The 14,081-nt window shown below is 49.7% G+C and overlaps 1 protein-coding gene across 1 annotated transcript; it reads right to left on the bottom strand.

Moving 5' to 3' along the window:
• Window positions 1–13,684, bottom strand: CATSPER3 (cation channel sperm associated 3). Its single transcript, XM_009681657.2, has 8 exons — window positions 13,605–13,684; window positions 12,303–12,456; window positions 10,825–11,064; window positions 4,679–4,861; window positions 4,135–4,275; window positions 3,397–3,513; window positions 2,084–2,241; window positions 1–423 (listed from the first exon to the last, which is right to left on the bottom strand). Exons 1-8 carry the CDS (start codon window positions 13,682–13,684, stop codon window positions 324–326), a joined length of 1,173 nt encoding a protein of 390 aa, XP_009679952.2. The 3' UTR covers window positions 1–323.
• Window positions 13,685–14,081: the final 397 nt, after the last annotated feature.

Genomic DNA, 14,081 nt, shown 5'->3' with positions numbered 1-14,081 from the left:
GGGGTCTAATCCCAGCTTTATTACAAGGTTTCCAGGAAAAGGACCTGAGCTGTAATCCTTTGCTAGCACACAGTTCTCCAGTCTAAACAACAATGCACTTCCCTCCGTCAGCTGCTACCCGCCAGGTGTGTTGGGGTCTACATTTGCATCCAGAACAGTTATGTCAAGAAACGAGCTAGTAAGTGATCAGAAGGGAAAGCTAATCTTTCCTGAACTATTTTTCATCGTAAATGTTTCTGACCTATTTTAACAGAGGTTTAAACTAAAGGCTCTAGACAGAGTTCTGACAGCCACCAAGGATCACGTGGCCCATGACAAAGCCCTTATTTTTGAATCTTCTCAGGAATTGGCAGAGATTTTCCTTCCGTGTCTTCTGAGATCGTGTTCAGTATGCCAAGAAGTTCACGATATAGATCTTGCAATCTGCAATGAGAGAAGAGCATGGCAAAACCATCCCACTAGCAGGCTAGATCGCTTTCAAATACGATGGAAAATGTGAAGAGTCTATGTAAGAGGCATATGGCAAACAGCATGCCATTTAACTTACTGGATTAACAGGGGGGTGAATAAAGAGCAGTAAAAAGATCCCAAGTATTTTGCATGAAGTTGATTACCCTTTCTGTGCAGATTTGCCTTAACTTTCTTCTAAGTACTTTTCTCCCAAAGATCAGATGTGGTGAATGGCAGAAGTGCCATTGGATCAGCAATAGGCACCATGTGCACGGCAAAACACAGAAGCACTAGTCTTGATCAGTGCATCCAAAATATAGAGAAAAAATAACACGAAAACTCCTGAAAGGAACCCTGGTCCCCTGGGGAACTGGACAAATGGGAATTTTCAAAATAATAAGTCTAGGCTGGCAGTCTGATCTGTGGTCTAGGAGTCAGCAGCACTCCATAAATCATTTCCTGGTGCAGGCTGGAGGAGATGTGGTGAGCTACACTGAACCAGCCATTTGCATCTCTCTCTTGCAAATTGTTCCTCAGCGTGAAAAAGTTGTAGGACTCCAGACCAGATCTAGGGTTTTTTAAACAATAGGTACCAAATGTGATCATAGGCTTGCATCACATTAAGGTTAACCTAAGACATGTAAAACTCAGCAGCCTTCATTCGGGGGATTTGTGGGAGGTTTTTATGGTTATACGGTTTAAACTAACTGCCTGGGGTTAGTCATTTCCCTGAACAAGATCCAGAAAAGTCCATTGCTGAGACAAAGCCCAGGTCAGCTTGGACTACTGTAATAAGAAAGGCAAAATCTCCTACCTCCTCTCCTTCTGAATTTGGGTGCAAACAAATCCTCAAACCCTCCCACCCCCCATAAATCTGGGAAGCACTCTGCCCTCTCCCAGGGGTGCTGCGAGGCAAAACACAAGAGGCAGGTGGAGGATGGACGCTCAACTCTGGGGGACTTTCAGGGCTCTGAAAACCCAGGATACGCCAGGGCTGGGGAACCCAGGGCACTTGGACCTGAGATAAGCGGTGAAGGACGGCAAATTTGCTGCCAGGAAATTGAGCACATTTCTCATTGACGCAAATCCTGCCAGCTCACACAGCACATCCCACGCTGGCATTGCATGTCCTGCAGCTTTCCCTGCTGCTAGGAAATGTTGTCAGCCCTCCTAACAGGGATCTGTTCCTTCCCTACAGCAAATGCTATGGGTTTTCCTGATAGGAAAGGAGGAGGCTTGGGTACTGGGCCCCTGGATCACCAGCAGGCTGAGGGAGCTGCCCCCAGGATAGGACATGCTTGCACACGGCCACCTCTATCCCTCACCCTGCATGGGGGGAGGTGGCATCGTCAGTCTGGCAGCACAGACCAGGGATGCTACTCTCTCCAGCCAAGTTTCTTTACGTGTTGGTTTGAACGCATTAGAAACCAGTCCCGTTTATAGCACGTGTCGTGTGTCAGTACCTTCCTAGGTTCTCAGTCCTGCTCATGCTGAGAACAGCAGCGTTTTCCCCAGGGAGAGTAGCCACAAAACATCTGCCTGCTCCAATAAAATAACCCAGTACACCAAAGAGGCATTTTGTATCTTCTGTCACGGCATCTCTCCCACACTCACCAGCTTCAAGGTTACCAACCTGTCCATCGTGTCATCCTGGAGGTCCAGGACTGTCAAATAAAGATCAATAAATGGGATGCTGGCGCAAAAATCGTCTACAATGATTGAATCGGAGTGGCGCAATGTCTTTTTGAAGTTATCCACAAGCTCATTGAAAGCTTTATGTTGAACGGTTTTCTGGTGTGAAAAAGAACAAGGAACAAAACGTGGTTAGCAAGAAGAAGGTGTTATATGGAGACTGTAACTCTCCAGGCACCTCCGAGGGCTTTGCGCTAGCTGATGGCGGCGTGCCGGAGCAGCATCCCTGAGGCCTCGGCTGTGCTGCAGGTGCAGCCTTGCATCCTGCGCCTGGCCCTGCCAACCAGCGGTGCAACAACCCCCTGGGCACACACTGAGCGCCTGCTTGCACCAGTGCAAAATGAGAGATGGGCTGGAAACAGGGCAGCCTATAACTTCTGTTTCCACCGTGCTTTGGGAGTGCGGGCCGGGTGTTGCATGCCCCGGCACTGACAATCTGCAGCGCCTGTCAAGGGGGTACAACAGCCCAAGGAGACAGGTCCTGCCACTGTATAGATATCGTCACCTCTGGTGCTGGGGATGAGACTTAAATCGCTGACTGAAATCGGTCACTCAACATAGTATTTGGACCAGTGATTTTCTGGTTCAAACACAAGAGCACTCTCAGCTGAGCCATCCTGAAATGATTAAATTACATTTGCTAACAAGAATGAGCAGAAGAGTTGGGGGAAACAGGCAGTCACGTTGCTCTAATCATTTACATTTCAGTGACAGCTTTACTACATTTATTTCAAGTCAGCTTTGCAAAAGCCCTTTATCAAGCAAAGCACTCCTGCAGAATCTGCAGCAGGAATTTCAAGTCTGTAGTAACATTTTGGAAACTTTGCATCAACAGACTGCGAGAGAGCGGGAAGGATCACGACCTCCCTCGAGCAATAGCCGAAAGTGATTCCAAGTCATTTCTGGACAGGGTTCTTGGCTTGACATGACCTGAAAAGATTTCTTTTTAACTTCTCTTTGAAATTAAACAAATTCAGACAAAATACATTGAAATCTATTATACCATCTTTACCATTAAGTTCCTTTGTAATACTTTTAAGTGCTAATCCTACCAAAACTCTACCATGCGATGATCCTACCAAAAATACATGCCGAATCTATAGTCTAGCTTATCATAAAATGGGGGGAGGAAAAAAGTGTGTTATTCCTCCGTTGAAAATAGCTCATATTTGTCTTGCCATATTAAAGAGCATCTAATACATGCAGTTCTTGCTATCCACCGGAGCCTGACCACAGCCTAGCTCGGTCACTCACCTGCTGATGAAGCTTGTTCACTTCTTCCTGCTGCTTTTTCAGGATCATCTGTTTCTTGGCCCAAACTGCAGCCTTCTTCGCTGCTCTGCACTCCTGTTCATATCTCTGAGTTGAGTCCTACCAATGCCAAATCACCAGCATGAGAGGGATCATGTCAAGGAGACTTGCGCCTCAAAACCCCTGGCCCAGACCTGGCCCCATGCAGGAGCAAGAAAGCGGTTAAGTCAGATCAGCTTGGGATTGACACCCTACAGCTATCGGGATGCAGGAGGCTCTTGCCATAGGATTCACCTTATTCCATGGACAGAGTCATCCCTGTAGCCCAGTCCCTGTCCCCAAGCACTGACTTCTACCATATGTGCTGGAGGCAGCTACAAGAACCATGAAACCAGCCAGGGACTGAACAGAAGCAGAGCCTGGCCTCGGTTCAGAAGCCCTCGGTGCAAAGCGCACTGCCTGCCCGCATGCAGAGGGCTGGTTGTGCTCGAGAAGCAGGAGGTTTTAGCAGCTGTGGAGAAACAGAGTCGAAGTAGAGGTGTAAAGATGACCCAGAGCGGGCACAGTGGGAAAGACATGCTTATTCTGTTTGGGGGCAGAGGACTTCTACATCCAAAATGTTTCTAGCTGCACCAGGAGCCAACTTTTGCAAGCAGTCATATGCCAGTTTTTCATTAAAACCTGTTAGCTAGAAGCACACGAACTGAAACAGGGACACGCAATGCAAGGAACCACCATTACCTGCATTTTGATAATCACAACTCCAATAAACATATTGAAGAACACAAAGAACCCGAGCAAGATGAACACTATTGTGAATGCGTGGCTGTTCACAAACCCATGATTCTCCAGCTTTTGTTGTAAGTCTGTCCAGCCATCAACCTGCAAATGTATTTACCCAGACCAGAGAGTTAGTTCCAAACCACAACATAATTCACAAGCCATATGAAATCTTGTTCTTCTTTCTCTTTCTTTTTTTTTTTTTTTTTTTTTAAATTGAACACAGTTTCTTCTGTTCCTTAAAGTTCCAGGTTTAAGACAGCTAGTAAAGATCTCATTGCTGGCAGCCTGAGAGATTTGCCCCTCTGCATTTCCAATACCAGGTAGGAAGTTTAAATCTATCAAATCAAATTTTCATAGAGGTCTGCAATGCGATCTCACTAGAGAGCAGTTCACGCTCTCCCCAGCTCGGTCACAGGTTAATTAACGGGCTTCTTCAGCAGCACTCCAAAATCTACAGCTTGTCACTTGGCTGACATGGAGTGGAAAATGCTGCTGTACTTACAGTTACTAAACTGAAGAGTGTGAAGAAGGCAGCCTCCATATTGCCCCAGTTTTCAGTGTCTCCAGTTTCAGGATCTCCATACAAACCATGTCCCAGAATGGCAAATATAAACATCAGCAGGAATAGCAAGATGAGGACATACATCACTGTCTTCACCATCTGGCCGAGAGCCTTTGTGAAAATCTGCAGAAGGGAAAACAAGAGAGTGCTTCTTAGGAGAAGGGAGAGGCAGCCCCAGGTAAAGCAAATACTTGCTCAGTGGGGATGAGGGCAGGGAAGCGGGCCGGCGATTTGGTAGGTGACAAGCTGCTGAGACCGGCTCCCTCACGTGCACCTGCAGTGTTGTACTGGGAATCAAGGAGAGGCACAGGGCAACCGCTGCTGTGCATGGGAGTGCTACAAAATCCAGAGGCTCTGGCCATGCGCAAGCCTCTTGGACTGGGAAATGCCCCTTGCAGGCCTCAGCAGTGAGTAAGTGTTGCCCAGAGGCAAGAGCAAGGGCCACTCAGTTCCAGAAGAATTACTCCCGACACACACAGGCTTCTCGCTCCCTTCTCAAACATGGTCTCACCATGACAGGTTACTAATGGAGCAACAGATTCATATTTGTAAAGGATACAGCTCTTCCTAACCTATGCAATCCGCTGAACAAAAACGAGCAGTGCTATTAACCCTCATGCCTCAGGGTCTGGCCACAAACTGGAGGCAGGAAGATATTTCTGCTGCCCTCATCATCTAGCTGCTCCTCTTCCACTGCTGTGCAGGAGGGACCTGGATATGGGGAACTTTTCTCTCATCCCTCCTGTGACTGCTCTCCTAGAGAAAGCTCTGTGCAAAGCTTGGGTTCACCACAAAGGAATAGAGCATGGCCTCTGAGACAGCCTGGTTTCTTATAAAGACCTACATGCGACATCAATTTATACAAAAGACACTCTTGGGAGTCGATGGGAATGCTGATTGGGGAATTGAGCTTAGGTCGGATCATTGGTAATGGCTTTTAGCCAAACGCGAACTTTGCTGTTAACTCCAAGTTACAGAAGACTACATGCAGCCTCTTGCATCCATGTTATATTCCTCCAGAGACCAGCGGCCACATGGGCTGGCTGCCTTCCCCTGGTTACAATAGGCCTGCTAACGCCAGAAGGTTTCTTACACAGTGCACGAGCTCAGGGACTATCCATTTATCATTTCCTCTTTGGACAATAGCTCTGACTGTCAACAGCATCTCAAGTTAAAGCTCTGAAATCTATCCAGTTCATCTGCTCAGATGGTACTTCCTGGTGTAGACATTTGTGCAAAGCTAGCATAAGACATTCCTTCTAATCACCTCTGGTTGCCAAAAAGCTGATCTTGTTATGATGGATTAAGGATTCCCAAAGCGGTTGTCTGAATAGGTCCCTGCTTTTGCAAGGCTTATCTACACTAGAAAACATACCCGCAGCACTGTGTACGGCCAAATGTCCCAGGTCCTTCTTTTGGCCACTAATCATCCCTCAGCCTACATGGACTGAATTTCTTGCATCTGCCTTTCATCCAACTCAAATGTAACAAGACAACAAAGACCTATGCAAAGGTAGTGCCTACTATGCCTTTTTTCCCCTCTCAAGTTGCTAACTCTGGTAGCTTTGCCAAGAATAACCGCAGAGGAAAGAGATAGTCTGGACCTGCGGCTGTGTCACCCGGCCTTGCTCAGAGAGGGGTGGAAACAGTACACGTTGCCAGCTCTGTGCCTGCACCACAGAGGCCTAACAATGATGCCTTAGATATTTTCAAGCAATGATTTTTTTTTTTTTTTACTGAAACCATCCCAAACACTGTGTGTCTCTGCCTACTCTTAAATTGTAGGTATAGTTAGCAGCTGCTTCAGTGCCACCCTTTGTAAGCTGAAGCACTCAGCTTGCTTCAGAGCAGGTCTCACCTCTGGCAGAGCTGGCCTCTAACCTGGACACATGCTCATCAGTCAAAACTCAGGTGAAGTGAGGTTAAAATATCTCTCCTGGACCAAAGGAAGCCCCAGAGCATCCCCAGTTCATAGCTTATATCCATAAGCAGCATCAAGATTTCCTGAGCCTGGTCTCCACTCCAGGACAGGCCAAGGAAATGGCCCAAACTGGACTGCGCAACCCTGCTGAGTGTTTCCCCAGGTGGGGAACATCCCCAGGTGGATGCTCATTCCTCATCAAGAGACCGAGGTTACTAAATGCTCCTCACCCAAGCGCACAGCTGGTGCTTGAACTCTGCTGTGTGAGCCGCGTGATTTGCTTGTCCCCTGCTGCTTTGGGTTTTGCTCAGAGGTAAACCAGGTGATGGCACTCCTGGGGCTTGTGCTGATACAGACTACAGTTTCAAGGACAAATATTAATTCTTGCCTGTCTGTCATACACCTCCCTGTAGAAATTCTCTCGTGCAGACAAAACACCAAAAGTGTCCAAACAGCTGCCACAGAGGACAGCCTTAGTCCTCATCTGCCAAGAGCCAGATGGCAAAGCTCCTATATTGACACCCCAGCTTGAAACAGTGGTGGGTCAGCTGAGGGTGAACAGGCTGACACAGTACCCTAATACTGCTCTTATTTCTCTTTCTTGGGTTGCCTCACACCTACAGGATGCCAATGCTTTTCCATCTGCTGCAGCCCTGGAGCAGACCTGTTCCAAAGACCCTTTCTCCAGCCTTGGTCCACCCTACTCGTCCCCAGCCTTCTGCACTTGGGTCCTGGTAGTGCAGGGCAGTAGGATGCTTAGGCTGAGTGGCACTAGCAGGCTGATGGATTGCTGTGGATTTAAGAAGACAAATTGCGTGCATAGGACAGAGGCACTGGGCACATTGCCCCAAAGCGTGTCAGGATTTGCACCTATAATTGGCAGCTCCCAGTAGAGCTCTAGCACCCAGCCAGCAGACGTGGCATAGTTATGCACTCGTTTCACCAGCTCCAGCAACCTTTTTTCAGTTTTACCCTGTTCTGCACTGTTGCACGAGGTGTTGGTGGACACCAGCACTGAACACCGCTCAGCACCAGTAATGCAGCGTTCTTGGCCACAGGCTACGAGGGGCAGGGACACAGCACACAGAACAGTTGCGCCAGGCCCAGAAAACAGAGCCACACAACTGAAAACCAACACCAAGAGACAACGTGCTAAAATCCCTGAGTCAGACGACGGTGAAAGCCAAGCCTGCGCTGCAATGCAAACGCTGGCTGCGTGACAGCACGACGGAGAAGGGCACGGAGGACAGCAGGGAAGAGCGGTGTCGAACACAAATAAAACATCAACGGTTGCATTGTCTGAAGAAGTCTCCCCAAAAGCCCAAGCTGGAACGAAAGCACCGAAACCACAGGGTTTGGTACCCGCTCCTAATGGCGGCAGCATCCCTACGAGAAGGAACCGAAGGAGGTTCTCCTGTTGTTTCTGTGGGCGTTGAGAGGTCTCTGGACGCTGACTGCAGGCTCACACCCCACACGCACACGTACCGTCTGTCCCGGAGGCTGCAGCCAGGGAACAAAAGCCATTCAACCTAGAAATCATATGACATTTTTGCCAAGTTATGTAATGGCGTTCAGCAGATTTGGGCTGCGGCACATGATCATAAAGAAAAACAACCACCCATAGCTGAGGGTAACAAGAGGACTGTAAAAGGCTCACAGCAACTGCAGGCTGGCAAGTGCCTCCTGCGCAGGAGCATCAAATAATTTCCAGTTGCCATGGCATGTTTTGCCTCTCCGGCGCTCTTTCAGGAACTGCTGTGGATTCCTATGAGCTTTTATTAAGAAGGAGCTTTGTGGTTCACCGTCTGCACAGGTAGTAAACTACAGGGAAATTAATCCCAAATATATTTTTTAAAAAAGCAGAAAAGTCGATTTTTTCTTTAAGAACAACCTGGCATTTTTAAAGTTTATTTTGAAATTGAAATAAAGATGAATGGGGCCTACACTAAAACAGGGATTGCAGCTAACAGAACGTCTCTGTATGGAATACAACAAGGAAATTATTTCCTCAAGGTGGAAATTTATTGCTCCAAGGTGGAAGGCAGAGTGTTTTAAAGAGGTTTTTAATTAATAAAGGGAAACGTGCCAAGAATGTGTTGCATGTTTGAGCTCTCTGCATTAAATACTGCTAACCTGTTGAGGGCTAATTTAGACTTCAATTAATAAATTACAATGCACACCCGGGTATAAACAACCTCCCACACCCTCAGCAGAATGCATTCAGACAGCCCTATCACACTTTAAACAAATTTTAAGCACAGAGGTGTTGTCTCTTGGGATGTCAAACAGCTCAGGGCACTTGTCCCTGCAGGTCAGGATGCAAAGGCAAGTATCACATGCCCCTGGAAATGGGAGTTTGCAGCATATTTATAACCGCTTTGGGACAGGAAGGGACTGTTAGAGCCTGAAGAATTTTTCTCTTTGCATATTTTCCCCCCGATAACGCCATCTAGGCACTCTCACCCAAAGTCAGGGTACGATCTCCCAGCGGCCGCAGTCCTTTAGGGGTTAAGTCTCATTGTCTTTCATCAAAACGTGGATCGGTATGGGCCAGACCTTCAAAGGCATTTAGGCTCTTAAAGTTGCAGACTTGTGCCTACTGGGATTTTTCAAAGCACCTTAGCATTTAAACGTCTCATGGGAGTAAGGTGCCAAATCTTATCCTACAGGTTTTCTTACTCTCGGTCCCCAACCAAGGCACCTTGTGGCAGTGAGTTCCACAAGTCGAACGAGCGTAGCACGAGTTTCAAGCAGACCGAAGACGCAGCAGACAAACCGACTCAAACTCTTTATCAGCTTTAAATATCTGCCCATTTTGCCATGCATCAATTTGTTCTTTTATAATCATCCAGACAAAACATGAGCATGATTCACCTTTCCTAAACCACTCGTTATTTCATATGCCTCTATATGTTGTCCCTTCTCCCAGCAACACAGAATAATTAACATATAAAAGGCTGGTGATAAGTGAAGTTTACGATCCAAACTAGAGGAACGCAGGCTCAGAAGTGAACATTATAAGAGCCCTGTGCCCATAAACATCCCACTTCTGGTGGGCTACCCAGCCAATTAATTACATGCAGAAATGCTGGCTGAGCATTCATTGCCCACATAAGCTCCTTGCTGAATAACAAACCTCCAGAGCTGTCAGGAGAAAACTAAGTAGGAGATGGTGTGTTGCAGAGAAAAATACACACAGACCGAGAATAGTACGTGACCTATATTTCACAGGGATTTTTTTTGTGTGTCTGCTCTGCTGTAGGAAAAAGAAAATCTCTCCACTCCATTGAGGAGAAGCAGAAACAGGGAGAAGAAACAATGGCCGAGCCACGGGCTTCTTAAAAAATTTAGAAACAATTAGATTTCTCCTTCCCTCCCAGGCTCCTGCAACGCTCAGGGCCAGCAGCACCCCCAGATGTCCAGGGCATACTGCAAGGCCTCCTCCGTAGCTGAGCTCCAGGGCTTTCAAGACGTTATTTGTATTAGCAAAGACCCAACAAAAATTGCCATTGCTTGAAGGATGAACCCAACTTGCTATTTTTCCCCGACACCTTGGGGTACCCTCCCTGGCCAAGCCGGCCAGTGACGCCAGGTCGGCAGGGTTGCGGGTGGCTGAGGGGACCCCTCTCTCCTCCCTGCGAACACGCGGGCAGGCTTTGAGCCTGGGCGCGGAGCAGCTCCCTGCCTGAGCCCTCTTCACAGCTCTGCGGGTCCCGTCGCCGAAAGCCCCAGGAGACCCAGCTCTGCGCGCCGACGCTTTGCTGATGCCAGACGACGACCCAGAAATCGCCCGCTCTGGCAGAGACAGCAGAACCAGCAGGGGCCCTGATGCACGCCCAGCTTCGAGTTTTGCTGGATTTACTTATGCAAGGTCCTAACGTAACTTCAGCAGCAGAAATACCACCCCACGCCCCATCCCTTGCTAAAGCGTGCTGGCAGCACAGCGATGCTAGTGAAGGGGGCTGCAAATTATTAGGATCCCCAACAACAGGCAGTGCTGGTGGGGACTGAGAGGGGGCCCTCCCGCCACACTCTGCCACCCAAGCGCTGGGCACCCTGGCTGGCAGGACTCAACCACACTAGCCTAAAAAGACCAGAAAAGAAACTCTTGGCCCAAAAGGAAGGGAAAGTGCCACTGTGGCTTGACTGGAGAGCAGTGCTTTACCCTCATCCCGTTGCTGTACTTGATGAGCTTGAGAATCCGGAGGGCCTGGAGACCTTTGGCCATTTCCCAGGAGTGGAAGTGCGTGGCGGCCCCCGTGGTGGAGGCGTACAGGAGGAACGCCATGAACAGGATGGCAGCGTCTAAGACGTTGTAGCCGTCCTTCCAGTAGGCAATGGGATCCACGTACAACTTCAGCAAAAACTCAGTGGTGTAGATGGAGAGAATGAGCGCATCTGCGAGCTGGAGAGACGAGGAGGTAAGCTTGGGAGATAACGCCTTGCTGGCCTGGGAAATGCCAATTCAACCAGTATAACCGCATCTATGGGGAACTGGGAGCTGAGCTTGCCCTGTCACACAGACCATCGCAGGACTGAGAAAACCACAGTGCAGAACAGACCTGCTGTCTAATGGTCCCACCAACCCCATGGGCCACCACGTCCCCAATTCTCCAGGGGGACTCCTGGGCCCCTGCTCCCACAGTGAACGTGGGCAGCGAGCCCCCAGAGCAGTGTTAACCTCAATAATAACTTCTAAAGCACTGTAAAACCTGAGGGAACTGCAGAATCCGAACCAGGGCACCGCACCACGAAACAGCATCTACCGCACCCCAGCGGTGCCCCCGTGGGCCCAGCAGCGCCGCCCTCGGGCAAACCGCTGCGAGCAGGGTGCAGGGCGCAAGGCACGGGGAGCTGAAGCAAAGCAGACGCCGTCCACGTTACAAATACCCGCCGGGGTCCCCTTCGGCAGGGGACGCTGCCTAACGGAGAGGACGGAGGCCCCAGGAGGCTGCGGTTTGCCCCGGATCGGGCGTGACGTCACGCTAGGGTCCTGGCCACGTCCCGAAGCATCGGACGCCTTGCCAGTCCCTCCGACCTGGGCGCACACCGCCTGCTTCTCCGGCACAAAGCCCGTTTCTGGAGTCAGAGTCTTTTAAAACCTCTAAAGCTTGCGACCCAGTTTCTTGACGTTAGCCAGGCCTGCCTATATATTACTGGGATATGCAATTAAGGCTCAGAGGTTTGCATACAGTAGCCGATTTGTGTAACACAAGGAAATAGAGGAGCGTGACCAAGAGGGAGTTTCAATGTGAAAATTGAATATTAAAAGGGTGCTTAAAGCTAGCTGGGCTAAAACTACAAAGGGGAAAAGAGCTGCCACGGAAAGGACCTAACAAATGCATTTTAAGAACGATAATTACCAAGTAAGCGAAGGGATTTAAAGCTTGCCCCTGAAATATGTTTCCCGGGCCTCTGGTCCTCCGTTATTTCATCGCCCAAAACAAGACAAGAGCTGCCAGCAGCAGCGCAAAGCCACACCGCGCCTTCGGCCACGTGCCACCAGAGCCAGGCTCGTGGCCAGCCCGGCGCCGCTGCAGACATGCTGCCGTCCCGGGGCGGCCGGGCTGCGCTGCAGACCCTCGTCCCGGGACGGCCCCGTGTCTTTCGGTTTAGTCTCCTCTCGGCTGTGCCATGCCTTACCGCGAAAAAGGTACTCGAGTGCAACCTGAGGCGGTAGTCGGTCTCCAAAGCCAGGAAGACAGCGTTCACTGAGATGATGCATATCATGAGTATCGTGAAGACTGGGCTGTCCAGCAGTCTGTGCAGGTAGGCACAAAATTCGGTGTCCTTTCTCCTGTCAGAAACCACGGAAGAGCTAGAGAGACCCAGGGGCCCACCACCAAAGAAGAGTCAAGAGAAAACAGATGTCCCCTCACCTCTGGGCGTCTCTTTGTGTCAAGTACAACAGACACCCGCAAGCCCAGCTTTCCAAATGGTCCCAACCAGGCCGAGCAGTGGAAAGGGCTGAGAAGCTTGGCCCAGTCTGCAGCTCAGCCCAGCCAGGGACAGGTAAGCAGGTATTTTGCAATCATGCCTGTGGACCGGCTTGGTGGGTATGAGATCGCCCCCAGATTAAAAACATGTTTAGAGTCTTGGCAATGTTTCATGTAGGGATACCATCACCGGGTGCTTGCTCTCCTTTTCTCAAAATATCTGCGTTCTCACTCAGGCAACAGTATGGCCCCTGATGACATTTAAATTTAATACTGCATAGAAAACACACGAAACATCACCCTGAGTAGATGTACTCCCACGCACGTTGTTGCGGAGTCAGAGGCACAACCGCCCGCTCTCGCGGGCTGGACAGTTCCCAGGATCCCGGCTGCAGGCCCTGCTTTATTCGCATTCGCAGCTCCTTCAGCCTGGATCCGACCCTTTCCCCTCGAGCCCACCGACACACCACAATCGTCTTTCAGTGAGGTCCGTTTCAGGTGGATGGGACAGCCACATAATTCGGTAGCAAGCAGGGACAGACACGTCCCAAAGGGAAGGACTGTTAGGGGACGTCTAGCTGCTCCTGGTCGGGACGGACGCATGAGAAATGCAGTCAACCAAATGGACGTACCCTGTTCTCCGGGGAAGAAAACGGGTCAACAAGACACCCCTGTTCCCCTGCTTTCGTCACTAAACGTCGCGGCCTGGTGAGTACCGAAACTGAGGAAATTGGTTAACGGCAGTGAGGAAAAAAATGTCTAATACTTAGTTTAAATGCATACTCAAGAACAGTCTAAACTTTTAAACGTTTGAAAAATAATAATTGAAACGTAAGCAAAGCTAACACAAAATGCAACCCTTTGCTTTCTGCTTTTGTTTGAAATAAATACTTATTGGCTCAGTTAACCACGTACCAGGTCCCCCAGGGTGGGAATCACCTAGAGGCTGAACCCGATGGTCAAAACCAAAACTTAGCTCCACATCAGAAAGCCTTTGCTCGGGGCGTACCTGAACGGGCAAAACGCAGAACGTCTTCCATCGGTTTCTGACGGCGACCGCCCAGGTTTAATCGCCAGCTCGGACTCCATGCGCGGGCCCCGCTCGACCGGCCGAGGTGCTCCTCAGCCTTCCCGAAGGCAGGGACGGGACGGGACGGGACGACGGCGGCTGCCCTGCGCCGCAGACGCTGGAACCCGCTGCTCGACATCGCCGCTTTGTGAAGTCGCTTCCAGCGGAAGAGATCAGCCGGGCACCGAGTCCTAGCTACACAAAATCCCTGCTTTAAGAGTCACAGCGAGCAGAGGCTGATTCTACCTAAGTGCCTTTGCCTCACTGAGCAGTTTAGGCGCAGAGCGCAAGTTTTGGCTACAGATTTATATTAAAAAAAAAAAAAGTCTATTATTAAGGAAAGTGCTGGTAACCCAGCTCGAGTTCGGGGCAGGTCTCCCAGGGCAGAGCAGCTCCCGGCTCCGACTCCTCAAGTCA

Source organism: Struthio camelus, chromosome 13 (assembly GCF_040807025.1).
Source record: "Struthio camelus isolate bStrCam1 chromosome 13, bStrCam1.hap1, whole genome shotgun sequence".
In the NCBI taxonomy this organism is placed as follows: domain Eukaryota; kingdom Metazoa; phylum Chordata; class Aves; order Struthioniformes; family Struthionidae; genus Struthio; species Struthio camelus.
Note: the sequence above shows the minus strand (reverse complement) of the source record. Positions and strands in the feature narration are given on the sequence as shown.